Here is a 26,271-nt window from a genome sequence, read left to right on the forward strand (position 1 = left end):
CAATGGCTGTTAGGGTTTGGGCTAACAATGGCGTGTGTATAATGAGTAGATGATCAGATCGCCCAGAGTAAGTCTCCTGCAACTAGAGATGGAGCACTGGCTCATAAACATGGACTATACTCCTTCGGCGACGACCAGAGTTTTGAACTTACCATCACCACGAGTTGATGTTGAAGGAAGATAGAAGGTTACGTGCGATGGAAACTCGCCCAGCGGACTCTTCAGGCTGAAAAGGCGGTGAAGTTGAATTCAGTTAGTGTTAATACAATGCAGACCGGTGATTAAGTAACGGTCGAAATAAGATAAATCTCCACTAATGCCCGCGAGGAACAGCCGCGCCAAAAACGCGGAGGACTGACTGAAGTTTTGCCAACATCTCATCCCACTCTGCATCAGGATCCGACAGCGCAGTGATGGCCCCTCCAGCGCCGATCACCCAGTGCTCTGGCTCGTGAATACCAGGGTAGAAGTCAGGGTTGTTGAATTCCGTCCACGAATGAGCATCGCATTCGTATCGATCATCGTATTTGAAGCAACTGCGGATGGTAACAGACCAGTCACCACCACCTCCAGCGCACCAGTAACCGAAGACACCAGAATAAACATTGCGTTCCTCATCTTCCAGTGTTTGGAGGATCTCAACACTCCGTTTCTTCGGGGCTCCAGTCATGCTACCTATAAAGTAGATTAGTAACAGTTGAATCAAGAACCCACTCTAGGAGACATACCCGGAGGTAAGCTTCGTCTGAGAACCTCCCACCCCAGTGCGCCGTTGGCACAGCGACTGTCAGTTTCATCAGTACCGTCTATCGACTGGCCTTCGATGACGCTAACAAGCTGCCATACTGTCTTGCACTCCTCTACAGTGCAAAACTGTTTGACTTCTACATTTTCTCCAACAGCTCCATGCATATCATGCCGAATAAGATCGACAATCATGAGGTTTTCAGCAACCTCTTTCTGGCTGCCCCTGAGCGCTTGCTCAGCAACAGCACGGGTGACATGAGGGCCCTTCCGTAAGGTGCCCTTGACGGGACATAGTTTATATGTGGTTCCAGGTGGACGAGTATAAGAGAGAAACCGTTCTGGTGACGAGGCCAGTAAGGTTGTTGGATGCAACCGAAGGTATGCAGCGTGAGGGGCGGGGTTGAGCTCGCGAAGATGTTTATAACGCTGCCAGGATGGGGAGTAAGTCGATGAAGCCTTGGGCGTCAACGGGTCGTTCAAAGTGATATGAGTATTAGCTGTAAGACACAGCTCATAGGATTCTCCAGCGAAGAGATGCTCCTTCGCAAGATTAATGCGGGATCTATAGAGATCCCGGTCTGGTAAAATGACAGTAGACGTATTTGGCCGCGCCTTGGTTGAATAAGACGTCGTATTATACGAAGAATATGTTGAATAATTACGGGCGGCAGAGTGAAGCTGTTCGGCCATTGCCGTCAGCCATTCGTCGTCGTCTTCTGTGATAGATTGAAGATAGACATATCCAGAAGTTGAGTCGAGAATTATACTGCGCTCTACGAAGACGAGGTTGACATCAGGGTGTCGTGTTCGGCTAGATACCGCGGCTGACACTCTAAGAGAGTCAGTACCGAGTTCGTAGCTCAGGTAGCCAATGAGGCCACCCCAGAATGGTATTTCTGATGAACCACCAGAGACCTTCCGATTGTTCATGAAAGAGGTAAGCCAGGACCATATGTCCTGAGTCCCCAGATCTATCTGATCGCATGATTCCCCGTTTGCCAAATGAACAAAACTATCGCCAATGGTGTAGGTGACTCGGAGGGACGTTGAAGTCAAACAGCCGATGATAGTGAACTGGCCTGGATGTGCAGCAGATTCCAGCATAACGAAGGGAGACGAGTCATCGTCGACGCCCAAGACTTCGCATATGTCCGGAGCAGACAGACCTGGGATGTTCAATTTTATCGTGGAAGCGGATAGTGGCGCATTGATACGAGGAATGCTTGGCGATGGACGAACGTATGGCCACGGAACGCCAAAGATTGCATCTGCTTTCTGATCCCATGGGCGTGTGAGTCGCCCACGAGAAGAACTCCAAGCCCGTGCTAAACGCCAGAAGTTTAACATGACTTCAATCCCTCCGCCCTGCGTTAAAACTGATTCAGGATGATACTGAACAGCCCAAAAGGGTCGAGTGCGATGTCTAAGGGCCATGACTACCCTCCCATTCCCCTCGTCATGTGTGGATGCGAGTTCTTCGATGTTCTTGGCACCGCTCAGCTCGACGTGGAGGGAGTGGTAACGAACGGCATTCACAGGACTGACGCCCTTGAATATATCTGTGCCAGTATGCTCGACAGCAGACACATGACCGTGCTTTACGACAGAGAGCCTGCGTAAATTAGCCCCGTATTCAAGAGCTAAACTCTGAAGGCCCAAGCAAACACCAAAAACTGGTAAAAGATGTGCGTCGTCGATCTTCCATAGGTCTTTGATGAGACCAATGTCCTCTGGGATATCTGGAGATCCTGGGCCGGGACCGACGACGACACCAGAGAAGTAGGGCAAATATGATAACAGATCTTTAAGCTCTATATCATCATTCTTGATAATGTGCACGTAGCAGCTTGGGATAGCCTTCCGACACAATGCTGCTAAGCTATTTAAAAGGGTTGAGTCATATTCCTCAGAAAGAGTACGAGGACCTACTTGTACGTGAAAGAGTCATATGAGTCGACCAGCAAAATTCTTGGTGGTTCAGGACTCATTAATATCGAAACAGAAGAGTAGAAAGGAAAATAGGGAGAGTGGCAAGAGAAAAATCTACAAGATAAGAAGAGAAAATGAAAGTTTCCAGATGGCTCATGAGTAAACAAGTAGTAGTACAAGTGAAACTCTCGGAGTCAATATCGGGTGTACCGGTACTACCAACTTAATGAACACACAACTCAACGATAGTTTATCACAACAATGGTTCATAAAGGTGCGTACACACAGTCCAGATATTGGACTGACTGGATTGATCATTGATTTAGTTCAAATACATATGTGTTCCGTTATTGGAGAAATCACAGCTATCTGCAGGAACCGTAACAACCGTCTTGCCTCTGCTGTCCGATCTTGAAAGCACACTACTCGATGCAGGTGGAACTGGTTTCATCCTATCTCAGTCCTTGGTGTCTTACATATTTTTTCCATTATCAACAATCCTCCGCCGGAATGAGTCGTCTGCCATCCCGGACCAAATTCTGGAGAAGATATTTAGCATTCTTGCCATCCTATGCGAGACATGGTGGTGGTACTGCGATATACAGATATGGGACCAGATATTCAAACTTTCCAGCTCCATCATCGGGAATGTCGAAGGCAAGGGAAAGGGCAAGATCAGGGATGATGAAACCAAAGAAGCAGCCGCACGATGTCTGTGGGCTATTCTTCGGGAACGTCGCACAGAAGAAGCGCCACAAGAATCTCATGAAGACCTGTTGCGCACGCGTGTTTCGCAGCTTCAAGAGCATTCTCAGAGCCTGCAATTCATGCCTATTCTCGGACAGACTATCAATACGCTCCTTCTCACCGCAAAGTCTCCTCATCTCAAATTGCAACGCATTTCGCTGAAGATTCTACGTGCACTCATCAGTGTATATGCTTCAGAGCAGTTTTTACCTTCCATCTTGCCTGGTGTCGTAAGCAGCATGACCAGAATCGCTCTTGGGATGTCGAGCAAGAAGGGATGGGTCAATGGGGACATCGTCGCTTTAAGCCTTGGGACCCTGGAGCCTGTAATCGTGAAGTCCTTGGGAGACGATGTATCCATCCGAGAGGGTATCGTTCGGAGTGTCGTTGACCTGGAAGACTTCATCAATCTCGCAGATACCCCTGTGATAGACCCGAAACCACCCGAGTTGCCTCCCTATCTGACTCCACGTACGTCGAGTTGGTTGCGTGCGTCGGCATCCCAACTGCACATCGCGATAAATTCTTTGACGCTTCTCGTGAATCATCCGACACCGCTCGCTTTGGTTGCCTTGTCGTCTTTCTCAAAATCCATCCTTACCTCCACACATCTCACTCTTCCGCAATCCAGACCTCTTTTATTGTCTTGGCTCTTGTCACTATCAAATTGTGCGTTCCCTGAAGTTTCGCAAGCCGCTCATCATGCTCTATCGGAACTGCTGGCAACCACTTCAGATGCGAGATTACCGTTACTCCAAGCACTTCTTGAAATATCGAAAGAGAACCTCAGTTCTTTGCCTCGATCCATCGTTTCCCAGGATGACAACAAGGTGGAACATATCGCAGGCCAGATAGAGGCAATCTGCCGGTTGGCTACATCTAGTAGCGCGTCTTCTACAGGTCTCAGTCTGACATCAATATCTTTGGGCATCGACACGCTATTGGGGCCAACTGGCGGAATTGAGAAGTGGGGTTTTACCCTGCTTTCTGTCTTGGAGTTCACGAACCCACAAATGAGCGTCAGTCAGGGTTCCGTCGCTCAACTCTTGTTAGAGGACAATGCAGACAACTTGGACACAGTTAATTTTCCCGAGGTGATGTTAAAAAATGCTCTCGCAAGGTCCACACGCGATGCTCTGGCTCGCATGCTACGCGCTTTGGGGAGAAGCGGCGGCGAAAATAGCATCTATGCTGTTGAATGGTTCATCAGTACAGGACGGTATTCACGAACAAACAATGCCATTGCAGCATTATGGTGCGCCGCCCGCCTCCTTGAGGGGATCAGCGGCTTTAGTCTGGATGAAGGTGGCATGGCTATCTCGAGCAGGTCTCGTAGCAGGAAACTGGAGCGGTTTGCAAGAGGCTTATCTCATGACCTCGCTGAGTTATGGGACGAAGAGCCATATCTCGACAACCAGACTGATGTTCCCCGCGCGGATCGTCAAACGGATGACTCATTGCTGGAGGTGGGTTTTACAAAGGGGTTTAAGGCTATCCGTGCCACCCTGGAAGTTGCGGAGCCAAGAGCTACACTGCCTACTCTATCCGAAGATCAACCCATACTGCATCAGATGTTGCGCTTGCAGTTGCTTTCGATCAGCGCGGGAATTTTGCAGGCTCGCTATGGCTCCGTTCTCATTCAAGTCCTATATCCTGTTTTACATTCGATCGTATCACCCACACCCCATCTTTCCCTGACTGGGCTTGCAACACTGCATTTTATGTCAGCAGTCATGTCATACGCCTCTCCGGCCAATCTCCTGCTGTCGAACTTTGACTACGCATTAGACTCAGTTTCCCGCCGTCTTAGCCGCAGATGGCTTGACATTGATGCAACGAAAGTGATGGCCGTCCTTGTTCGCCTCGTAGGGGCTGATGTGGTGCAGAAGGCTGGTGATGTTGTTGAAGAATGCTTTGACCGTTTGGATGAGTATCACGGGTACGACGTCATTGTTCAAGGCTTGGTGGGAGTGTTAGGAGAAGTGATCAAGGTCATTGAGGCTGAAGAGCCTCCCACCCAAAGGGAAGGCCAAGACAACATGCAGTCGTCCATGATAACCAGTTCATTGGAACCACTCTTTGTATGGCTTTCTCATCAGAAGGATCTCCCGTCTGATGAAGACGCCGCCGATCACGGCCCTGCCCCTCATATGGCATGGGGCGCTACCAAGGCAGATGAAGAACCAGTAGAAAAACAATCAGATGGTCCTACCGCGCAACCGAAAGTTGCCGAAGATATCGAGCCTGCGCCTACACCGGGACAAGCCCTGACCAAGCAGATGGTTTCACGATCTATCTATTTTCTCACACACGCTTCACCCATTATTCGCGCTCGGATCTTGACCTTGCTGAGTTCTGCCACTCCGGTTCTCCCTGAGTCGGCCCTGTTACCATCTATTCATCTCGCCTGGCCATTCATTTTGAATCGTCTCAATGACACTGAGCCGTTTGTAGTCAGCGCGGCTGCTGGTCTTGTGGAATCACTTGTGACCCACGTTGGCAGTTTCATGGGCCGACGAGTGTGGGATGATGTCTGGCCCCGTTTTAGCAACATTTTGAAAAAGCTAGATGCGTCCGACGATCAGAATGCCCTTGCACGCCGTGGCTATGGAGCGGTAGGAACGGAATCAGCATACACTCACTCTCACCGCTTATATCGCTCCATTCTGCGGACGATGACAGCTGCCGTAACTGGTGTCTATATGCAAGACGCGCCCGGCTGGCAGGTCATTCTCGCGTTCAGGCGCTTCTTGCACAAACAGGCGCACGAGGAACTGCAGGCATGTGCAAGAGAGTTGTATGTCGCGCTCGGGAGAGGTAATGAAGATGCCGTATGGCTGGCGCTTATGGCGACGTGTGGTCATTTGACTGGTGAAGTCGCTTACTTGAGAGAATACAGGTGGGATATACAAGACAATGTACACATAATCCTCAAGGAGTAAATGATGTCATCATATCTTACTATCAAACTTCCATCACCAATTTCATCAGGCCTCAGGGGGTGGAACGTGTCGGAAGATGTCTACTCCAGCTTCTTGGAACAATCGTGCAGAAGCGTCATCTCTGTGGTAATTTGAGATAGATATTGCACAATCGTGATAGATTGACACACTTACACCTTATAGCTCAAATTGTAGACCACTCTTTTAACACCGCTCTGGATGATCTTGATGGTACATTTCAAACACGGACATCTGGGCCCAGAATGAAACCCAACAGTAGAGTAGTAAAGTAGTACTCACGTATTGCAATACATAGTGGCATTCGCGCCAACCCGATCTCTTCCTGCTTCCAAAAGCGCATTTTCTTCAGCATGTAGGCAAAGACATTCGGTGCCATTAGTCGCCGATGTACGATTGCAATGTCCACACCCCCCTGCATTTATATTAGCAAGTGACGGGGGGAAGGGAAATATAAATACCTTCATTGCAATTTTTGACGCCTCGAGGAGTGCCGTTATAACTATAGGCCGAGATAACAACTTCAATGCCCGAAGGACAACTTGGACATACCCTGTGGAAACAATACGGCTTTCACGGACAAGTATGGCGCCTACGCGGCGTTTCATACAGTTGGAACGTTGAGAAGCAAGATCTGCGAGCGTCTGAAACACATCTGAATCCATTAATAAAATAGAATAACGTTCATACCATGAAATAAGTATCCCATTGAGGTCTAAGTCGATTTGTATTCATGATATCTAAAGAATCCAGGTGATGATGGAGTTTTGCGATAGAATCGAAGGAATTGACGATTTTGAGTTTGACCTCTGGGCTTCCGCGGCGGAGCAGTGAAAACCCTCCGAGAGAGTTTGGCCCTGCTCTGTCTCCAAACACTTCGTAGTCATGTTCCTGCACGAAGTCTTCAAGAGTCGCCATGTTCATCAGACTAGATTGTTCTTCAGCTACGCATCCACATCGACTGACGAGATAAATACCCGTGGCAGCGGTGATAACGTTGCAAGATGGGTGCGTCTATGCTAATGACCATAAAGAAAGGGCGCCTGATGAAGTAGTTCACTAGTCTATCTGAGTCGAGGTCTGTCGTAACGAAATTTGACCGCCAATGCTGTGTGACGTGATCCAGTAGCAGGGCTGGTGAGCGAAAGGAAAGAATTTTCATGTCAGAGTTTTGGGAGGACTCGGAAGATGGTGATGTGGGCGAGTCCAAAAGGCGTCCGTGCTCATCGCCATTATTGTTGGTTTGCAGCGGAAGCAGGGGAAAGGCCAGCGGAATGACCGTATTTTTAACGCTTGATATAACCTGAGGGGACCATTGTTGGTCTTCTGCATTCAGGGAACAGGATGTTTAGCAGGACCTGCCTCTACTGTAACATCCTTGTCGTGCAAGCGGACAGACGTGAAGCCTTTGGCAATCAGATAATTTTCAACAGTGGACTTGCCCGAAAAACGGTAACCAATGATAGCAATAAACATCGGGGCGCGATAGATAAAGGCGAAATGTCACAGATATGCGGGTTCTCAGATATCAAAAGTCACGTGATCTGATTTAATAAATAAAATAAATAAATGCTGCGTGCAAGCATTAATACCTCATCAACGTGGAACGTAACGTTGCCTATCAAGGGCTCGTCTGATTCTAGTCAGTCTTTTTAGCTGCAGACCTTGCCTTTTATTCTGCAGATTTCGGATTTTCAGTGGATGAGCGGCGAATTGGAATTGAAGATATCGGGATAACCGGGCAGGTCGGGAGCGAATACAATCATACACTGATAGTAGGTCAGGCACTGATTCAAGTACGTCGCACAGATTGGGTTAATGCGGAACATTTGTCTTGATCGATGTTCGAGGGCATCACGGCTCAGAGGTACGAATCTTGGCATCTCGAATGTTTACATGGGTATCACAGCCTCTAGTCTGGGCAAGTGTGGGTTCAGCTGAGCCTTTCAAGTTTGGTAAATCAGGCGCTGCTGACTAGAAGCTCCTTGAAAATCGGATCTAGTAGGGTGACATGCGGTGGCAGACAGTAAGGGATGTGGTTTAATAAGGTCAAAGGATTGGCTCATCGGCACGGCGATATTACGAAGATGACGGCCATGGAAGAGATATGTGAAGATTAGGATTTGTTCGAGACGTGGTGCCATCAGAGAATTCGTGTCTCCACAGGGTGGTTTACGTTGATTGAGGTAGTTTGACCTGGCCTGTAGCTAGGTTATAGCCAAGTTTTGGGAAGCCCCGATACTTTCATAACCGGCTTTCAAAGTCTCCCGTTGATAGCCTGATAGTCATGTGGTTGAGAAGGCGATACAAGATCATTAAGAACGACCAGGCAGAATACCGGAATATGCAGAAATTTCTTGGGCATTCTGATAACGCGATAACAACGCCTACATTGACGTCATCGTTTGCGCTTTCCAAATGGTCATGCTAGTGCCAAAAAGACATGCTTCGCAAGTTTGGCATATTTGAGGGCTTAGCTTGAGAAGTCGGGCGCGTCAGTTGGGGGGAGATCAAATCAAAGACCTTTGAAACGTGTACCTACTATATTTGGACAATATTTGGTAGGCATTTTATTACATAATATCGTCTAACGACTCGGACTTAGCCAAAGTCTTGTAATTTTGAAAGCTTAAGCTTGAAGGTTTACAATCCTCTCCGACAGGCTTTGAACTCAACCCTGGCAGATTCGAATTTCGATCATGATATTTCTACATGGAAGACAAAATCGTCATGTTTTCCAAGTCCTCCCAGGAACCACGCATGTTGAACTTAAAAAAATTACAGCATGCTGTACGAGCGTCAAGTAGTAATTCAGGCAGGCATGGTGACATTTTTCACTCCCCAGCTGACATTCATGGCATGCGGTCGATCGGCGCATGCACAGGCTCTCATGGGCTCTGCGTCCCGATGTTTGTGCACTGATCTGCTGCGAGTCAATCAGGTGGTGCATAGCCTCAAAAACTGAGATTCATTTCGTATCTGTGGGATTTCATATTGCTACCTGACATTATATAAATAAAGAGGTGCGCCATTTCCAGCTGCTGAAAATTTGTTAACAGCGCCTCTCCTGCCGTTCCGTCTATTTACGATGGTCTATGTCCACGATTTGGCTGCACGAAAACGAAAGGAGCGCGAGGCGAAGCTATCCGCATATCGCAAAGGGCGCATTCATGTTCCAAGTGATGCAGTCGACGTCTCACAGTACCCCCTTAGCAAGCTCACAGAGACGGAGCGTATCATCGTCCATTGTGATGCAACAGCGATCGTAGATTTGATTCGCAAACGAGTCTATACTGCACAGGACGTTCTGCGAGCCTTCGTCAAAGTAGCGGTGGCTGCCCAAGATGTCACCAACTGTCTCTCAGAAGTTTTGCTTGATGAAGCGTTTCAGCAAGCCAGCGAGCTTGACCAATATTTGGAGAACACTGGGGATGTCATAGGACCATTGCACGGTTTACCAGTTTCCATCAAAGATCACATCAAAATCAAAGGTCTGGATACGTCGTCAGGGTATCTTGGTGAGAACCATATCTTTGGTCCAAACTAGTCGTTTATCGAATTTTTTAATCAAGGCTGGGCATACAAAACAGTCGCGGACAGTGACGCACTGGTGGTAGAAATTCTACGTAACGCCGGTGCGATTCTATACGTCAAAACCCAGCTTCCACAAACTTTGCTTGTCAGTGATGTTGTGTACGTCTTCGTGCATCCGCTTACTTGGCTTTTAGTCACTCGAAACGGACAACAACGTGTTCGGCAAGACTCTTAACCCATTTAATCGCAATTTAACCCCAGGAGGAAGCAGCGGTGGCGAAGGGGCGCTAATAGCATGTCATGGTAGCCCTATGGGCGTTGGAACTGATATCGGCGGAAGCGTTCGGATTCCTGCAGCTCATTGCGGTTTGTATGGGCTAAAAGGATCAGTGGCACGTCTGCCACATTCTGGTCTCCTGGGCTCGCATGATGGGATGGATGCAATCGTGGGTTGTATCGGACCATTGGCAAGGTCTGCAAGGGACCTCGAGTTATTCTGTCGAGTTATGCTCGATGCAAAGCCGTGGCTCAGTGAACCTGTACTCCTAGAAATGCCATGGAAAAGAGATGTGGCAAGTGGGGAAGGTTTACCTGACAAACTTGCGATTGCTATCCTTTTTGACGATGGCGTTGTTGCACCGCATCCTCCAATTACGCAGGCTTTGAACAAATACAAACACGCCTTAGCACGTGCTGGACACGACGTAATTGAATGGCAAGCGGTGGATCATCAGAATGGATGGGATCTGATTGTAAGATACCTCTCCTATTTCCGGTATTAAACCTAATGGCCTTATTCTTCGCGTAGACGAAGCTGTATTTCCTAGATGGCGGAGCAGAGTACCACGAAACCATTAGAGCAGGCGGGGAGTCCGAGGTACCTCAAACCCAATGGATCCTCAACCACGCACAAGGACGAGATCCGTGTACCCCCGCAGATATATTCAAGCTCAACTTGGAACGGGAAGCGTTCCGTTCGAAAGCGTTGGCACACTGGAATGCTACTCAACAACGTACTGTTAGTGGACGTCCTGTGGACGCTATTCTCTGTCCGGTTGCGCCTACATTAGCTCCGCCCCATAACACAACCAGTTGGTGGGGTTATACCTCTCAGTGGAATCTGTTGGACTTGCCAGGCGTTGTCTTTCCCGTTGACCGGTTCACAGCCAAGGCACCTGCCACTTACCCACCTCTTCCACATCCAAGGAATGATCTTGAAAATTTTATTCATAGTCAATGGAACCCAACTACATATGATAATGCTCCCTTATGTCTACAGCTCGTGGGTCGGAGGCACAACGAGGAGAAGTTGTTGGCTATGCTAAACGTTTTAGAAAAGGTGTTCAAAGAGAATGCCTTGTAACAGGACCAAATGTTCATATGTAGCGTCTAGTGTTACATAATGTCTGGGATTCAAGAATGCAAATACACTCAATACAAGCCTGAGATACAAGCAACGTTCCTATTGAAATTCGTTGCATGGTCATACCAAGCCTCCGACCAGGAATTGATTGCATTACGGCATAGGTGACTTGTTTTTTTTATTCGCTTAGGGACCTTAAGGTCGAAACGTTCTAACGAAGCGCTCCCACCTACCTTGAACAGTTCAAGTTGAACGTGGACTCACCACCACTTATTCCGAATTTCCGCCGCATACTACAAGGTCGGAGTACGTGGAGAACGTCGTTGATACGTTGCATGCGAGCTAGAATGCACGGTTTACAACATATCTCACATGTGACTCCGCACTGGTCCACTACAGGATGGCAATGGCAGACTGCTACTGGCAGGCTGAGGCCTGTGCGTCAGCATATATTGTCTTACTCAAAGACGATACATTCAATGCTGTATCATTCATGTGATCGCCGAACAACGGTGAGTATCATCCACCGAATACTTTATGGTTAAGTCATATGGCCAAGTACCTTGGTCCTCTCTGACCACAGGATGGCAGACGGCAAATCTTCCATTATTATGCCACAACGTTTGAGTTCGTTGTATTTGCCTGTCCCTGTATAGTTATTCATCACGTTTTCACGTTCGGAGACGTTAATCCCCTTATCCAGCCTGTGTTCTGTATGATTATCGGAACGTTTAGGTTATATTCTTGAGAAAAAGTATCTTCGCAGGTGCTGTATCTGCAGTGATGGACGACTATAAAGTGAACATGGCTCAAGGATCCAACTACACTCATACTCATACTCAGCTTTCTATCCTTCCGACCTACAAGTCACCATAGAAAACATGCCAGGTTTAGTTCCCTCTGTTCAACGCTTTGACACCATCACGGGTATCTCAGATGCTGTATGGACTGCTCTACTCGCCAACCCTGCTCGCGCCAACCTTATCCTTCCCCATGCCGAAAAGGTTTTCGGTCGCCAAAAGTTCACGCCCAAACTTGATGCTACGGGCCAGTTTTGGTTGACGTACTCGAAGCCTGGCACTTCCGAAATCCATTTGATCCTTTCCTGCACAGAGGGAGCAATGGGCAAATACCCCCTTTTCATCCTCTCCACAGTCCCCATCGCTGAATTGACAGCTGAGCTTCTCGAAAGCTCCATGGAAGCACTGTGCAGCGCGCTTCTGGATGAGCGTGGCTTCAAGAAGGAGAGAGTCTTTTCCGTCTTCTCCGTTGAGAAAGTCGCAGAGGCCTTCGCTCTGCAATGGTCGAAACGCACAGGGATTGATTGCCTCAAGAACCCGTACTACGAGGCATTTTTCTCGGTGTGTACTGCAAGCACATTGGTCCGACAACAGCGGCCTGCTCGTTCATCAGACTCGTATGAGATGCTCGAGCCTCGTCTTGCTGTAGAACAGGACGCCGAGCAACTGACTGAACAATGTCGCGATTTTGCCGCAACTTCGGTATGTGTTTTGCATTTTTTTCAAAAAAGGTCAAACGTTTATCAACGAATCCCTCTAGCCCCCGTTCACCCTTAGCGAGGAGGAAGCCCGTAAAGAAGCTAGCCTTCTGATCGCAAACAAATCAGTTTGGGTACTCGAGATGCAAAAGCGGGATGAAAAACCCGAGATTGCAACTATTGTTGCTGTGACGCGGAAGTCGAAAGGTGTTGCTACCATCTCAAAGGTTTATACACCAGAGAAGTGGAGGGGCAATGGCTGCGCTGCGAGACTGGTTCGCCATGTCTGCATTGAGTACGTATCAGTGGCTACGATATTGCAACATGACGCTAACTTTTTTCTGAACAGGTTGCTGGAGACATATGAGCAAGTCGTCCTATATGTCGGCGTTGACAATGGCGCCAAGTATGTGTATGACCGCGTGGGTTTCCAGGGTCTTAGTGAGGGCTCTCCCCTGTCGGAGCGATGGCTTGAGATTGGTTTTGATCAAAATAAAGTTGAACTCGGTCATTGGTAGATTTTTGACATATTTCTGGATCGCTTTGGCATATCTCCTTTGGGTTGCTTCACATGGTCGTGCATTCATCCCTCTAACATCTTGCATATTGTCTGTAGCATAGCGTTCGTCATCATTCTCTAGAGCTTAAATGTATCACATTGGATATGTACACATGTATTTCTTCTTGATCCTTTGTACGATCGGACTACCCGATATCAATAGATGTATGATCAATCCTCTCCTTGCCTGAGCCACTGATCACCAAAGCTTTCGTCATCAGGATACGCTGCATTCAGTTCTGGGCTCAATAGAAACCTTGCTCTCCCGTCAACTTGTGTCAAGTCCTCGAAGTACCTCCCGGCCCGTGGTGCGTCTATAAAAATTCTGCGAACATCAACTGATTCTAGACATGTCGTCCTAATGTTGTCCTCTGCAACATCTGCGACATCGCAGAGATATCAGCCCTGGCATTGAGATGTAGTGAGAATACCTACAGCGCTCAGAGCCACTTTGAGTGAGCGCGTGATAAAATGGTTGATGACGGCCTCGAGAGAGCGAATCCACACCCATCTCACGGATCCAGTCCTCGGCCGCTGCACAGGAGGGCTAACGAAAAGCAAACGCAATGAGTGATGAAAACAGCCTGTGGACTCGATACCCACATCCCAGCCGTATATATATCCCACGTATCCGTGGGCTGCATGCTTGAAAACCATGCCAGCGAAGAATTTCACTTCCCGTGTGAGTGCAGAACGAGAATGAAAGGTAGTGGCCGCTTCCTTCTCGTCTTCGGCGATAGCCTTGCAATATGTCGTGAGCTGCTCTTGGAGGTACGGGTTTAAAAGAGGGGCCAATGAATCGACAAGTACTGGCAGCAGATCGAGGAGGAACCGATTGATATGCCTCATTATATTCAATAGAGACCTGCGATTGTCCATAAAGATGACGTTGATCATGAGGCTGGCATAGAATGCTGTTTGCAGCTCAACCTCGCGAACTGCTCCTGCAGGCACGTTGTTGGCGGATGTTAAAACATTCCGGGACGCCCGTAGCAGCATAGAGGTAGAGGAAGCGGGGCTAATCCAAGGGAGTATTATATTGGTGGGGATCCCTGCTTGAATAAGGAAGCGCGGAATATCGTCATGGAGTGTCAGAATGGCTTGTGTTCGTGAGCCAAAAACGTCGACAAAAATTTCTGAGACATCTGGGTGGGGAGAAGATACGACGGCCAGAACTCTGGTAGGAAAGTCAATAGGTGCTGCCGTAACGCCCATCTGTTGTGCGATGCACACGAAAACGTATACAAGTGATATAGGTATAGTTGCCTTGTGCGTGGTCAAGAAATAGTGAGGAATTCGGTTATGTAACATGTGAAACTGTTGTCCTGAATTGTCGCTCGTTGAAAATTAGAATGTCATATCAGACGAGAGCTCACCATCCGCAGCTTCAAAACCACAGCTCCACATAAAATCACAGATTGACGAACAGACGAGTCTGAGCTTTCCAGCATCACTTGTGAATTCAACAGGATCAAGGGGAATTTGATGCTCTATAAAGTAGGTTTTGCAGAGAGTCGTAAGTTCTTCAAGTTGGGACAAGACCTCGAAGGGGCTCAGCAACTTTTAAGAGTAAACTAACTAAAGCTACGAACCTTCATGGGAGGATATACGAAAAAGCTGGACATACAAGCGAATGAAAGCTCCAACGCCTTGGGTGTGTCATTATGTATAAGGTTTCCCCAGGTGCGAACAGCATCACTTCTAGCAATAGCACCAAGAAGCATTTCAGCCCAAAAGCGGATGGGAATTGCATGAGAGGGAACGGCCCTCTGCTCTATAACTCCTGGCTCGCGGAATATCTCTGGAAGCGGACAATTTGCGGCAATCTCGAGGGCATTCCATGCGTCAAACGAGAACATGGTGTTAACCTCTCGCGCTCTTTCCAGTCTTCTGTCACCCCGTTCCATGACAATCTCGAGCAATATGTCCAATACCTCGAGATCTATGCGCCGCCTCTCGAGATACATAAGTCGCCAGTCACCACCTGTAGATTCCTTTCGCGATTGCTCTTTCGCAGGGACACATACTGTGTATCGAGCACGGTAGTGTGGCTCCCATAGTCTCGAAACACATGCAGCTGCCCGAAGGGTAGTGGTTGTCTTCAAGCAAGATATAAGCACAATAATGCTTTCATCAGAATCCGTCGATGGTGTTAACTGCTCGAGAATCTGTACATAGAGGTCAAAGGGAAGTTCCCGTATCGTCATCGTGGCCCTGGTAGTAAGCCCTGGTACCGGTTTCGATGATGGCACATGTGACATATGAGTAACTAGGTCACGTGCGCTATTTTGATTGACTGGCTTATATAATTCAAGTGGTATTTTACCGATCCGGGTGTGATCGTGATCGATCGATAAAACGCAGTTTGCCGGCCAAGTACCTACTCGATAGTTTATTTCTTCAGTTTATGTGCTGTTTGAAAAAATAAGCGATAATTGGAAACAAAATGTCAGTGTTGTTTATTTCACATCTGAAGTTATTGGAGTAAGCTGTGTGCCAAGCCACCGAAGCTCTAGATCTCATGGGACTAAGAAATCCTCGGATTTATATGGTCCTCGTTGTCATCGGTCCAAGACGACTGAAATAACAATGAGCTCAGTGTCTTCTGCCTCAGCGAGGAGTGCAACTGCAGTAGTTTCATTGTGAATTCTCTTGCTGCTCCGTCGGCGCTGACCTTGTCGATGCACTGAATCGAGTAGTGTCATTCGAGCAAGACGCTAGTCCAATATAACTATGTGGGAGTCAAGGGTACGAAAAATAGAAGGAAGGTTTGTAGTGTCCACAAGAAATGTTCTAAAGAGAAAATGTCTGGATTATGCGTAAACTAACTACAAGTCCCTGGGGTAATTCGCACAGTCCGGTTTCCTTTCGCTTCCGCCATGCTACAATTAGTCTTGGTATCATTTCAAAGCAATTCGTCCATTATCTGCAGCATGTTCTCCCAGAACTGCCCCACCATTACCTTATCAAAACCATTCACATCATATCCGAGGCTGACCCACAACTTGCCGGCGAACGTGTACCCAAATAGCAACATGCCTCCAGACCGCTGCCGCGAACCAGTTGTCAATGTGTGGAGCTTGATAGCAGGGAAGGTTCCGTGTTTGTATATGCCATCGAGGTTTCCTAGAAGGGATAAGCCAATCAACGCGGCAGAAGGCGTACGTGGTTCGGTATCCACTGCCGGAACAGGAGGCGGGACAAATGTTCCACGTTCCCTTTCATCGTCTTCTTTGGCCCAAAGACGAGCCCGCTGTCCCCTCTCTTCAGTCATCAAGAGACTACGTGAGATGATCATCCGACTTTTGGCAGCTTGGGTGCTCTGCTCTTTTGCAATCCGAGCCCGATGCCAGAATACCGAAGACAAGTCGATCGACCGAGGTATAAAAGTTGGAAGAATCACGTTGAAATAACCAATCGCAAGAAACCAGTACGAATCATTTGCTGGCTTCACCGTGAAATATGGGCGCAGGTTTAAAGCCGAGTACATCATCCTGCCTAAAGGTCAGATATGGAAGGCATAAAATGTCTTGACTTACATTGACAAATCCTTTTTCTCAGAGCACATCTTTGCCCAAGCAATGTTACATGCAGCAAATATAGCTGCGGAGACGGAAACACCATGCGCTTTGCATCTTTTCAGGATGCTCTTCGTTCGCTCAGTGTCATAAGAAACAGTAGGGACAATGGTATGCCTAGGCTGTTTCGTCTGTCGACGAAACGAATGACCGCCCTATTCAAGTTGTCAACAGACTACCCGTGAAGAAAAGGCACGATACTCACCACAAGTTTTCGCTGGCTCAACTGGAAGTCGACCTTTTCGGCTGCCCTGCGCAGTTTACTAGGACTAACGGTAAAGTTGTCTTCCAAGGCATTTGGTAATACAGCATGCTGGAGTCGTTACTCAGTTAAATTCGAGATCACACAAGAGATGCATACCCTGGCAGTGTCTACGCCCCATCGAGAATTGAGCTCTTCCTTCAGCTGACCTTCAAGTTCAGAAACGGTTTTGTCACTACCGAGCAGTCCAAAAAAGTCGTTTGCGAATTGGTGCAACGCCATACCATCTCCCAAAAAGTGAGCGGCACAGATCATGATGTCATGATTATATGAGGGAGATTCGCATTCGTCAAACGGTGACGTGGAGCGCGGCGTTAGAGGGGGGCTAGGTAAAGAAATGCCTCCTTGAGACACGACAAGATAGGACAAACGGTCGTTGGACAATGTTCGGGCTCCATTTAGATATGAATCAATTAGTTCTAGGATTCATGAATTTCAGCAAACTGAGACATCAACATGGGCGCGTACCATCCTTGGTCGAAGTTCTGTAGTCCAAATTGATGTCTGCATCAACCAAAGCATCTTCAGGAGATCGCGGAGGGTTGAATCTGGGGATAATCATGTGGTTGCAAACATCAAGCTAAAGGCCGCAACTTACACAAATCTGACGTCGTCGTAATCTTGCATAACGACCTTTGAAGCCAATAGTGGATGGCGAATACGAAGGATTGCCCAAACCACACGAACACGAGACCGGCGAATGACGTGTTCCGGAGCATCGAAGCCTAAGTGAAGGTACCTACGGGGTGATACAACTCATCATGAGATCCTCAAGGAAATGACTAGAAATCTTACATGTCATTAACGCCGCTCGCGCGAGAAGGAAGAAAGTAAGACAGTTCATTGTTGCCTAATGGGCGTTCCACCTTCCACATATCTTTCAGAGACGAGCAGTAGTTTCCTTGAAGTTTCACCTCCGAGTCCTCGTCAGAGACCCTGCACGAGATATCCAACAGCACTGGAGGCGAGGAATCCATATCAACCTTGGTCGCTTAGGGGAAATGTGGCATCTTATACCATTTCATTTTGCTTGCGCTGGTTTAGTGCTTTTGGATCCCAGTGACGATCAAACTTACCGATCTCGACCTGGTTCGTTTGGTTTACCCTGAGTGGTTTGAACTTTACTATTGTAGTCTGGGTTCAGACTGTCAAGACCAAACAGATCACGTATGTCACTACCATCACCAACGCACAGTCGAGGTACAGGGACAGCTTGGACGCTGACTATGACTAGGCCCACGATGGGGCCGGGGATAAATGGTATTTGATTTTTTTGGAAAGGCAGTGTGTTTGTGACATCACATGTCACTGCACGTGTCATGGCCTTGGCTGTCACCTGCCTTTTATCCACACGGAACGACTTCTATGATTTCAATTTCTTGGCCATGCCGCATCGACAGCCGACCCGACGGGGATGATAACGGCTCGACTCAAGGCTCCACATTCATGATCATGCGATAGCAATCGCGTGAGTATCTGGATAGAATCAACGATGAGAAGAGTCGGACTGTCATCCATGACAACTCCGAACGTTAACGAGTATCCGACGGATACAGCCTACATTGCGCAGTCACATCATCGACCTTTCACGTTATAAGGAACTGATCTCTCCATCAACTTGGCTTCAAGTGTACTAGTCCCTGATGTATCACAGACCTAATTATAGGTACGCAAACTACGGTAGATATAGCTCATGACTGTGCGTAAAGTGTCAGATGATAACTAAAAGGATTGTGTGGTACTAATAAGAATTGTCTCGGATGGCAATATACCCGCAGTGATCATCACTTACAACAAATTTCCGTGTCTATTAGAAGGACATTAGTCTCGACATCCAGGGACGGATTCTTACACCTTTTCCTCCTCCGGTACTCCGAAAACCACCGTAACCTCGTCGCCGTCATCGCCATCATTAGGATCTTCCTCCCGTTTCCTATTTCCTATGCTTTCGAGATCAACATCCTTGCGCGGCGGAGGTACGGCTTCCAGTGACTTGACCCAAGTGTAATAACTAATTACCAGGAACGAATGTGCAATCAGTACTCCTACAAGATCGAGACTTCGCTAATATAGGCACTTACACGGTGCCTATCATGATAACCAGAATAGATCCTGCGCGATTGCTGTGCGAATATAGTTTTCATCTCGAAGACTTGATATATCAGAACTAAGCACATACACAGTCATGATGTCTTTGAATAGCCAGACACCCAACAGGGTTTGGATAACGGATCTTAAGGCCTGTAGTGATAAATTAGTCCCATCATTGTTCTGTATACAATGAAGGCCACTTACGCTAGAGAACATATGTGTGATAGGACTTGTAACCTTGATGCTGAGCAGGCCCGCGATACAAAGTAAGAAACCAAAAATGCCAGTCACGACACTCCCCCATAGAAACACTTGTCCGTCCCAATTTGAATCGTGAATAAGGTCCTCAAGGGTAAAAAGTTCATTGTGAAGCAAGACGAAAGGGAAAAGGAAGATTGCGGAGCCCAAATTGGTCCAGTATGCAAGTTGAATGGTTGAGTTGTTGCAATAAGGAAGGGAGGACTTGATGAGAACAGCGTGGAAAGCGATGAAAAGCGACGAAAGGAAGCCATAGAACAGAGAAAGACCTGAGGGGGCAGCATGGGTGGGCACTGCTGCAGATGGTGCTACACCGAGCAAGAAACCTATAGTAACTGTCCCGACAGCAATTCCGACCCAGGCCGAAGGCACAGTGCGAGTGTGCACAGAGAATACGATAACGGTCAGAGGTAGGACAAGGCCACGTGCAATCTGTGGAGTTAAACGGCGACCTTTGCGTTTCTAGGAGACCACATACCTGGAAGAAGGAAGCCTCGACATCGCGAAGGCAAAGCGTATTAAAGATGAGTCCAATGATGTTGACGAGGACTACAGGTGCGAGCTTCTTTGCGGTTTTAAGCTCGAGCTTTGGAATCTCGACACGTGTAATGAACATTGCTGCCACGTGGAGGAGCAAGACTGCTATGAGCAGCTGCAGGAGGAGGAATAGTAGCGGTAAATCCGGTGAACCATTAAGGACAGCTTTATTGCTGTGCTCGAAGGTTGAGTCAATGACCACACTCTAGCTAGACCATCTTACACAAAAACCATCTGCCAGTGTGCGTGTTAGGGGCTGGAGTCACGTCATGATTGTGTGCACGAGCTACTCACCACCAGTGCGGCGGACATGTAAAAGCCCACGACCGCCGCCACCTTTAGTGTGTTCGCGTCAAAATACCTGTTATTCATCCTTTCCTGAATGGGGGGGAACTGGGAGAATACATGAATCAACTTGTGGTTTTAATGTGGAAAAAGATCAAGCCGCTAGGTCGATTGAACGAGCTGGTTCATCGTTCGGATGAGCTGAGTTACCGGAATATTCTCAAAATGGCAGGTGTAGATCAGGGGTGGAACGTGAAACGCGGGTAGCAGTCCGAAATCAAAGTGCCATGAACTTTCTCACGACAACGCGTCACAGCTTAACCGGAAGATGATAATATCGGTACCCCTAGCCTCGTTATACAAATGCAGATACGACGAAGTCCCCATGCTCCCACCCTTGTCTAGACTTGTCATGGACAGAAGATCAGACGAGTTCCTGCTAGGAGAAAGCTCAAGGCAAGAGGCATACGACGACCTCGAGAGCCCTTCTACGTTCCGCACCAAGCCGATGGCTTCCGCTAAGGGCAGCAAACAATCTCTCAGGACGATCGTTGTGGTTCTGGTGGCTATTTCCTTGCTCAGCTTTGGTGTCATCCTGCTCAAACCCTTGGACTATCTGGATGTTGAGGAGGCACCTGTGTCACGGTATTCGGCTACCTTTGACTCGCAGTCATATATCCAAGGCCCGCCCACCCAACGCTTTCGAGGTCAGTCAATTCGTTCAAGACATCCTTCTCGAATCTCACACTGGTCCCAGATAACCTTCGTAACGACACAAAGTACATTACATCGTGGATATCTGCGGGATGGAGTACGTCACCTCCAGCTCACCGCTATTTGTGCTACTGACCCGCAGTTACTTATTAGCGAATGACGTGATGACCTATGTGAGTCATTGACTCACTTCTGTTCTCGCTTGCTCACGGAAACTAGGGAAATTTGATTTACCTTGCACTCATAACAGAGCGCATACCCATAATTGCAAAATTCATCCCTTCTCATGTTGACCACAGTGTACCTCCATTTGCTTTTGGGGATGTATTTGATGTCCCTCGGCTCAGCCATGCCGTAAGGACTCCCATAATTGAATGGCACGAAGTAAAGGACTCGGAAAGCGAGGTTCTCGACGACCTTGGCTGTTGGAGTCTTTGGGAAAGCGTTCAAAACTCCGAGTCCCATCCCAGGGGAAGTTCTTCCCTTGATGGGCTCAAGCTCGGTGAGACAAATCCAGAGTCATCTCCTATCTGGTGTAACTGAGCGGAGATCACAGATGTCTCGTGGACACGAACCCCAGATTGGGTCAAGCTGACCCCTCCTGGCGTAACGGATAGCCATGCTTCCTTTTGGTCCCTTGCAACACTGGGGTTTCCGGAGACTCGCTCAGACAACCTGGAATTAACGAATTATCCTTCTCCTCAGCATCAGGTTTCCCTTCCCCCGGACGATCAGTTGCTATGCTTCGATTACCTATACTATGTAGGCGCCCAGAATGCATTTGAATGGGAATCGGACTATTCTCCTGCATGGAGATTTGTAGGCCAACATATGCACTGGAATGCGAGCCTCGAAAGGCTTGCTAATGAGTATGCTCGGCGCGCTATGAGTGTGCCAGAAAATGAACCAACACCACCCGTGAGTGACAGCTTAGGGTCTAGGGTCGTTCCATGGGTCTAACTGTTGATAGTATATATCTATCCACATGCGGCACGGTGACTTCCGCAGATACTGTAATGGTGTGCCTCTGGACCAGTGCTTCGCCTCGTTGCCTGTCATTGCGCGCAGGGTGGCCGAAGTGCAAGAGGAGCTACGCACACAAAAAGGTACCGAGGTCACGCAAGTTATTATGACGAGCGACGAACGCGACCCAGAATGGTGGTCAGGGGTCAGGGCAATGGGCTGGACGTGGATTGATTATGCATCTGAGCAGACAGAGGAGATCTATGGAAAGTGGTGAGCCGAATAGATGCCGTCTTCTCCTTCTGCCGCTAGAAGCTCTGATTGTCAGGTATCCGGTGTTCATCGACGCTATCATTCAATCGAATGGAGCTGGCTTTGTCGGCACTGATGGTTCCACGATGACCACCCTAGCCCGTCGCCGAGTGCAGTCATGGCATGGTGGACCAACTCGAGTCGTCAAATGGGGCTCGCCGAACGCTGACGACCACTGATATAATTTGATCGATGAAAATGGAAGTGATCTTTGCGCCGTAAATATTATCAGTTGGAATGGACCAAACTTTATCGTTGCATATTTAGACTTGGTATCTAAGTTGCTCACATGGACACACCTCATGTACCATCCATTAATAATGCATACATCGTACCGAGTCCAGACCAGTGATTGTCATGCGTCGGTTAATGATAATATCTTGACTTCTATCCTCGGATACCACGGCAGATCAGAGTTGTTAAACTTACTGACAATGCAATGGTTGTACCGACTTGACAGCTCATCAGGAACCCTTGTCAGAGTAAGGCCCCCGACTGAGTATATACGCAGACCTATTCGTGCGGACGTAAGCAAACAGGTGGACGAAAAGGTAGTGCGACCCACTCAAGATACTCATGAGTCTAAAACGTCTGATCAATGGGTATAGAGCGACGCATCTTGACCAATTGAACAAGGGCCCTGTTGACTGGCATAGGAATATTATATTGTTCCCCTAGCTTGACTAAGTAGCCGTTTAGGAAGTCAATTTCCGTTGGGTTGTTCTTCCTTACGTCCGAGAGCATAGAAGACATGTTGCCTCGTGTTACGCGTGCTACGCGCAGGACTTCGCTTTCAAGAGCATCTGCTCCCAGCTCTTTTGGAACACGCCCTACCGGGACCTGGCTCTTATCCACGCTGGGAGGTAGAGAATCGAGCCATGATTGCGTGTCCACTTCAATCTGTGCACGGAACGCGGCAGCAGCTTCTTCGCAGACGCTGCGCATCATACTCTGTGACGAGTCGTCCTTGAATAGACCACCATTCCGGCATCCTAGAACGGCGGTGAGCGGGTTTAGGACGGCATTCACGACGAGTTTCCTGCGCATCGCAAGTTGGACTTCTGCAACAGGACTCCATTTGCACGCAAGAGCATCGAGAGACTGTAATACGGCTACCGTGTGTCGTAGGCTGCGATACTGGTCGAATGAAGGGTCATCCGGACGTGTGATGTCGTCCAAAACGAGTGATCTCTCGTACAGCGGCTTGCTTTCATCTGCCATGGCTGCTTCAAAATCGCGCTTGCGGCTATCTGGGATAATCCCAAATGTGATCTCCCCAATCCCTGCATGAACTACATGGAAGGCCGACTTGAGCCATGCCCCGTGGGTATTTGATGCCAAGATAAAGTGCGGTCTACTCTCTGGGTTGCGGAATATTCGTTCGACGAGGTCTTCATATAATCCCATGCCATTCTGTAAGAGCACGACGGTACTACGAGAGGTAAGGCGTGGAGCTAGATGTGATAGCGCAGGGGCAGTACTGTGCGCTTTGGTCGTTATGAATAATGCTTCGATGGGTTCTGTTCGTAAATCTTCATCGCTGGGGGTGAATCCGGCACTCTGCTCCTTTGAAAGCTTGGAGTTGAAGCGCACTCCGCCACCTGATCCGCTATGCTTGTCGAACACCTCGATATCGAAACCGTCTATGGACTGTCGGACTCCTTTGTTTTCGACTGTTATTTTCGCAGCTGCGTTCTGAGGCGTCCATGCCTGCCTAGCAGTCTTCTGTATGAGAGTGACTGGGTGCATGCGCGGAAGAACTGATCGTAAGTTGTGTGCGATGAGGCAGCCAATGGGCCCGAGCCCGAGTACGTAGAAACGCATGTTAGTCAATTCCTCAGCTAAACATTCACGCTGGCGGTAAAAGGTTTATGTGACACTCGTAATAAAATAACGGAGATCTGACGTACTTCGACGGGAGAAGGAGAAGTTCGTGATGGTGTGAACAGCAACACGCGTGTGCGCACGGTTGAAAGTTTGAAAAGCGTTGTCGTCGCCTGCCACGTCGACAGGATAAATGTCGGGGAAACCCCAAGAAACTTTCTCGCGGGTCCACGTGAGACGGCGGCCCGACTTGAAGAGCGCGGTACCCCTAGTCACGAGAACATTAACGTCTCCTGAAAAAGCACTTCTATCACAAGGGGGCACCCATTTTCGGACCGTTTAATCGAAATTTAAAGGCCTCTCGGCGTGCCCATCGATCTACCAATCGATCCCACCCTGCAATACTCCCATTCCAAATCGTGTTAACCAGTCATGGCCTCAATTGTTTTGAAGAGAACCCAACAGAAGGTCAGTGATACGCGATTTGTGTACATCAGATGCTGATCGGACATGCCCCGTAAACTCATACAGATGCCCGTGGTTGGGTGCGTACTGATTTTGATTGCGCAGTATCAGAGCGCATTGACCCTAATCTGCCTGCAGCTTCGGGCTCTGGAAGGCAAGTCTATTGAAACTAATCTGGACATCTGAGCTGAAGTGCTGTACAGGTAACCAAGTCCACATGCGCTGACGTGAGTCACCATATCTCTGAAAGCGATTAAATGTTCTTATCCCATTTTCTAGACCGTATACAACGCGATCAAAGCGGGGTACCGTCTTCTTGATGGTGCCGGTGACTACGGAAATGAGAAAGAGGCAGGTGAGGGTGTGCGCAGAGCCATTGCGGACGGCCTCGTCAAGCGGGAGGACCTATGTGAGTTTCTCGCCCTTGAACCAGCTCACGAGTTAATTTTCTTTTCATGGGCCAGTCATTACGTCCAAGGCAAGATACCTTCTCACAAATCCCGGGTTATAGCTCAGTGGATTGTTATTTCATAGCTATGGAACACTTTCCATGCTCGTGATCATGTCAGTTATTTTGAGCAATGTGTAATGCACCGGCTGATTTCTGACCGACAAATCAGGTCAAACAAGCCACCAAGATGCAACTTGGCCTCTGGGGAATTGACTACTTTGACTTGTTCCTCATCCACTTCCCCATCGCGCTGAAATATGTCGATCCCAGCCACCGCTATCCCCCTGAGTGGTTCGGTGATGATGGCAAGGTCTACACTCGTAAGTAACGGGTTATGTTGGATGCATTTCAGATTGACATCATACCTCAGAAAACACCCCGATGCACGAGACCTGGGGTGCGATGGAGGAGCTCGTTGACGAGAAGCTGGTGAAAAACATTGGCCTGAGGTGATTATTGCCAATTAAGTTCTACAGTGCATTTTTATGAACACCCTCCAGTAACTGCCAGGGGTCTTTAATCCTCGACGTTCTCCGTTATGCCAAGTACGAACCCCAGGTATTGCAGGTTGAGCTGCACCCATACCTTTCCCAAGAAGCCCTCGTCAAACTTTGCAAGACATTCAGCATTGCTGTGACTGCCTACTCGTCGTTCGGGCCCCAATCCTATGTCGAACTTGGTATTGATAGGGATACTCCTTCGCTTCTCCAACACGACGTGACTTCTGCTGTAGCTAAGACGCACGGGAAGTGTGGGTGTAAAATATCGCTCATTTGTGACGAAAGCTGACGCAAGATGATTGACAGCCGCAGCTCAGGTTCTGCTGCGTTGGGCTACGCAACGAGGCATTGCCGTCATTCCAAAGTCCAACAATTTTAGCAGATTGTCAGAAAACTTGGACTGCAACTCTTTTGACCTCTCGGAATCCGAGCTTGCAGCCTTGAGTGCACTGAATATTAACCTCAGGGTACGCGCGCACTCAAGATGCTTGTATGACACCTGATCTAATTTTGCTCTGCAGTTGAATGACCCCGCTGACATCGATAGTCGCTTAGCCATCTTCGCTTAGAAGTGTGATGGATAGAAGTGTAGAACGGGTGTAAAATACTGGAGAACTGAGAGGACGGATCATATTGCATGCGCAGTGACCTTGTAGTCAACTTCCTGCGGCCGCAGAGGGCCGCAGTACTGTCG

At 48.3% G+C, this 26,271-nt stretch overlaps 11 protein-coding genes across 11 annotated transcripts; 5 read left to right on the forward strand and 6 right to left on the reverse strand.

The window, feature by feature from the left end:
- Positions 1-313: 313 nt before the first annotated feature.
- Positions 314-2,735, reverse strand: EDB93DRAFT_1247321 (ADC synthase; the record flags this gene model as incomplete). The annotated part of the gene is made up of 3 exons (XM_041452574.1): positions 314-675; positions 729-2,626; positions 2,677-2,735. 3 exons carry the CDS (start codon positions 2,733-2,735, stop codon positions 314-316), a joined length of 2,319 nt encoding a protein of 772 aa, XP_041310952.1.
- Positions 2,736-2,877: 142 nt separating this feature from the next.
- Positions 2,878-6,485, forward strand: EDB93DRAFT_922727 (armadillo-type protein). The gene is made up of 2 exons (XM_041457959.1): positions 2,878-2,950; positions 3,003-6,485. Exons 1-2 carry the CDS (start codon positions 2,903-2,905, stop codon positions 6,363-6,365), a joined length of 3,411 nt encoding a protein of 1,136 aa, XP_041310953.1. The 5' UTR covers positions 2,878-2,902; the 3' UTR covers positions 6,366-6,485.
- Positions 6,411-7,593, reverse strand: EDB93DRAFT_1079428 (cytidine deaminase-like protein; the record flags this gene model as incomplete). Its single annotated transcript, XM_041445457.1, has 7 exons — positions 6,411-6,486; positions 6,540-6,617; positions 6,666-6,798; positions 6,845-6,885; positions 6,936-7,027; positions 7,074-7,311; positions 7,361-7,593. Coding segments are annotated over 7 exons (891 nt in total), but the record flags the coding sequence as incomplete, so codon positions are not given.
- A 1,424-nt stretch (positions 7,594-9,017) lies between these two features.
- On the forward strand, positions 9,018-11,364 carry EDB93DRAFT_1127549 (amidase signature domain-containing protein). Its single transcript, XM_041448801.1, has 4 exons — positions 9,018-9,901; positions 9,956-10,062; positions 10,112-10,669; positions 10,726-11,364. The coding sequence occupies exons 1-4, from the start codon at positions 9,472-9,474 to the stop codon at positions 11,278-11,280; spliced, it is 1,650 nt and encodes a 549-aa protein (XP_041310955.1). The 5' UTR covers positions 9,018-9,471; the 3' UTR covers positions 11,281-11,364.
- Positions 11,365-11,925: 561 nt separating this feature from the next.
- On the forward strand, positions 11,926-13,516 carry EDB93DRAFT_922908 (uncharacterized protein). The gene is made up of 3 exons (XM_041457960.1): positions 11,926-12,782; positions 12,841-13,073; positions 13,128-13,516. Exons 1-3 carry the CDS (start codon positions 12,162-12,164, stop codon positions 13,294-13,296), a joined length of 1,023 nt encoding a protein of 340 aa, XP_041310956.1. The 5' UTR covers positions 11,926-12,161; the 3' UTR covers positions 13,297-13,516.
- Positions 13,509-15,544, reverse strand: EDB93DRAFT_1079672 (YccV-like-domain-containing protein; the record flags this gene model as incomplete). The annotated part of the gene is made up of 5 exons (XM_041445476.1): positions 13,509-13,717; positions 13,773-13,884; positions 13,941-14,662; positions 14,714-14,879; positions 14,930-15,544. The coding sequence occupies 5 exons, from the start codon at positions 15,542-15,544 to the stop codon at positions 13,509-13,511; spliced, it is 1,824 nt and encodes a 607-aa protein (XP_041310957.1).
- A 241-nt stretch (positions 15,545-15,785) lies between these two features.
- EDB93DRAFT_1127571 (uncharacterized protein) lies at positions 15,786-18,520 on the reverse strand. The gene is made up of 9 exons (XM_041448802.1): positions 18,254-18,520; positions 18,195-18,206; positions 17,973-18,135; positions 17,776-17,916; positions 17,646-17,725; positions 17,277-17,596; positions 17,121-17,228; positions 16,877-17,070; positions 15,786-16,831 (listed from the first exon to the last, which is right to left on the reverse strand). The coding sequence occupies exons 3-9, from the start codon at positions 18,050-18,052 to the stop codon at positions 16,243-16,245; spliced, it is 1,512 nt and encodes a 503-aa protein (XP_041310958.1). The 5' UTR covers positions 18,053-18,135; positions 18,195-18,206; positions 18,254-18,520; the 3' UTR covers positions 15,786-16,242.
- Positions 18,521-18,831: 311 nt separating this feature from the next.
- Positions 18,832-20,735, reverse strand: EDB93DRAFT_1310741 (uncharacterized protein; the record flags this gene model as incomplete). The annotated part of the gene is made up of 7 exons (XM_041454818.1): positions 18,832-19,188; positions 19,259-19,300; positions 19,357-19,418; positions 19,473-19,958; positions 20,005-20,241; positions 20,358-20,424; positions 20,722-20,735. 7 exons carry the CDS (start codon positions 20,733-20,735, stop codon positions 19,026-19,028), a joined length of 1,071 nt encoding a protein of 356 aa, XP_041310959.1. The 3' UTR covers positions 18,832-19,025.
- A 25-nt stretch (positions 20,736-20,760) lies between these two features.
- Positions 20,761-22,516, forward strand: EDB93DRAFT_1247329 (uncharacterized protein; the record flags this gene model as incomplete). Its single annotated transcript, XM_041452575.1, has 7 exons — positions 20,761-21,055; positions 21,106-21,159; positions 21,216-21,235; positions 21,282-21,564; positions 21,619-21,980; positions 22,033-22,298; positions 22,354-22,516. The coding sequence occupies 7 exons, from the start codon at positions 20,761-20,763 to the stop codon at positions 22,514-22,516; spliced, it is 1,443 nt and encodes a 480-aa protein (XP_041310960.1).
- Positions 22,517-22,763: 247 nt separating this feature from the next.
- Positions 22,764-24,629, reverse strand: EDB93DRAFT_923435 (ketopantoate reductase PanE/ApbA-domain-containing protein). Its single transcript, XM_041457961.1, has 4 exons — positions 24,248-24,629; positions 23,070-24,191; positions 22,903-23,020; positions 22,764-22,850 (listed from the first exon to the last, which is right to left on the reverse strand). Exons 2-3 carry the CDS (start codon positions 24,159-24,161, stop codon positions 23,012-23,014), a joined length of 1,101 nt encoding a protein of 366 aa, XP_041310961.1. The 5' UTR covers positions 24,162-24,191; positions 24,248-24,629; the 3' UTR covers positions 22,764-22,850; positions 22,903-23,011.
- Positions 24,594-26,146, forward strand: EDB93DRAFT_1079516 (NADP-dependent oxidoreductase domain-containing protein; the record flags this gene model as incomplete). The annotated part of the gene is made up of 10 exons (XM_041445466.1): positions 24,594-24,649; positions 24,820-24,853; positions 24,906-25,039; positions 25,060-25,066; positions 25,161-25,190; positions 25,247-25,397; positions 25,448-25,526; positions 25,578-25,828; positions 25,884-26,044; positions 26,099-26,146. The coding sequence occupies 10 exons, from the start codon at positions 24,594-24,596 to the stop codon at positions 26,144-26,146; spliced, it is 951 nt and encodes a 316-aa protein (XP_041310962.1).
- Positions 26,147-26,271: the final 125 nt, after the last annotated feature.

The sequence above is a fragment of the Suillus bovinus genome (genome assembly GCF_016758785.1).
Source record: "Suillus bovinus strain UH-Sbo-P2 chromosome Unknown EDB93scaffold_9, whole genome shotgun sequence".
NCBI lineage: Eukaryota > Fungi > Basidiomycota > Agaricomycetes > Boletales > Suillaceae > Suillus > Suillus bovinus.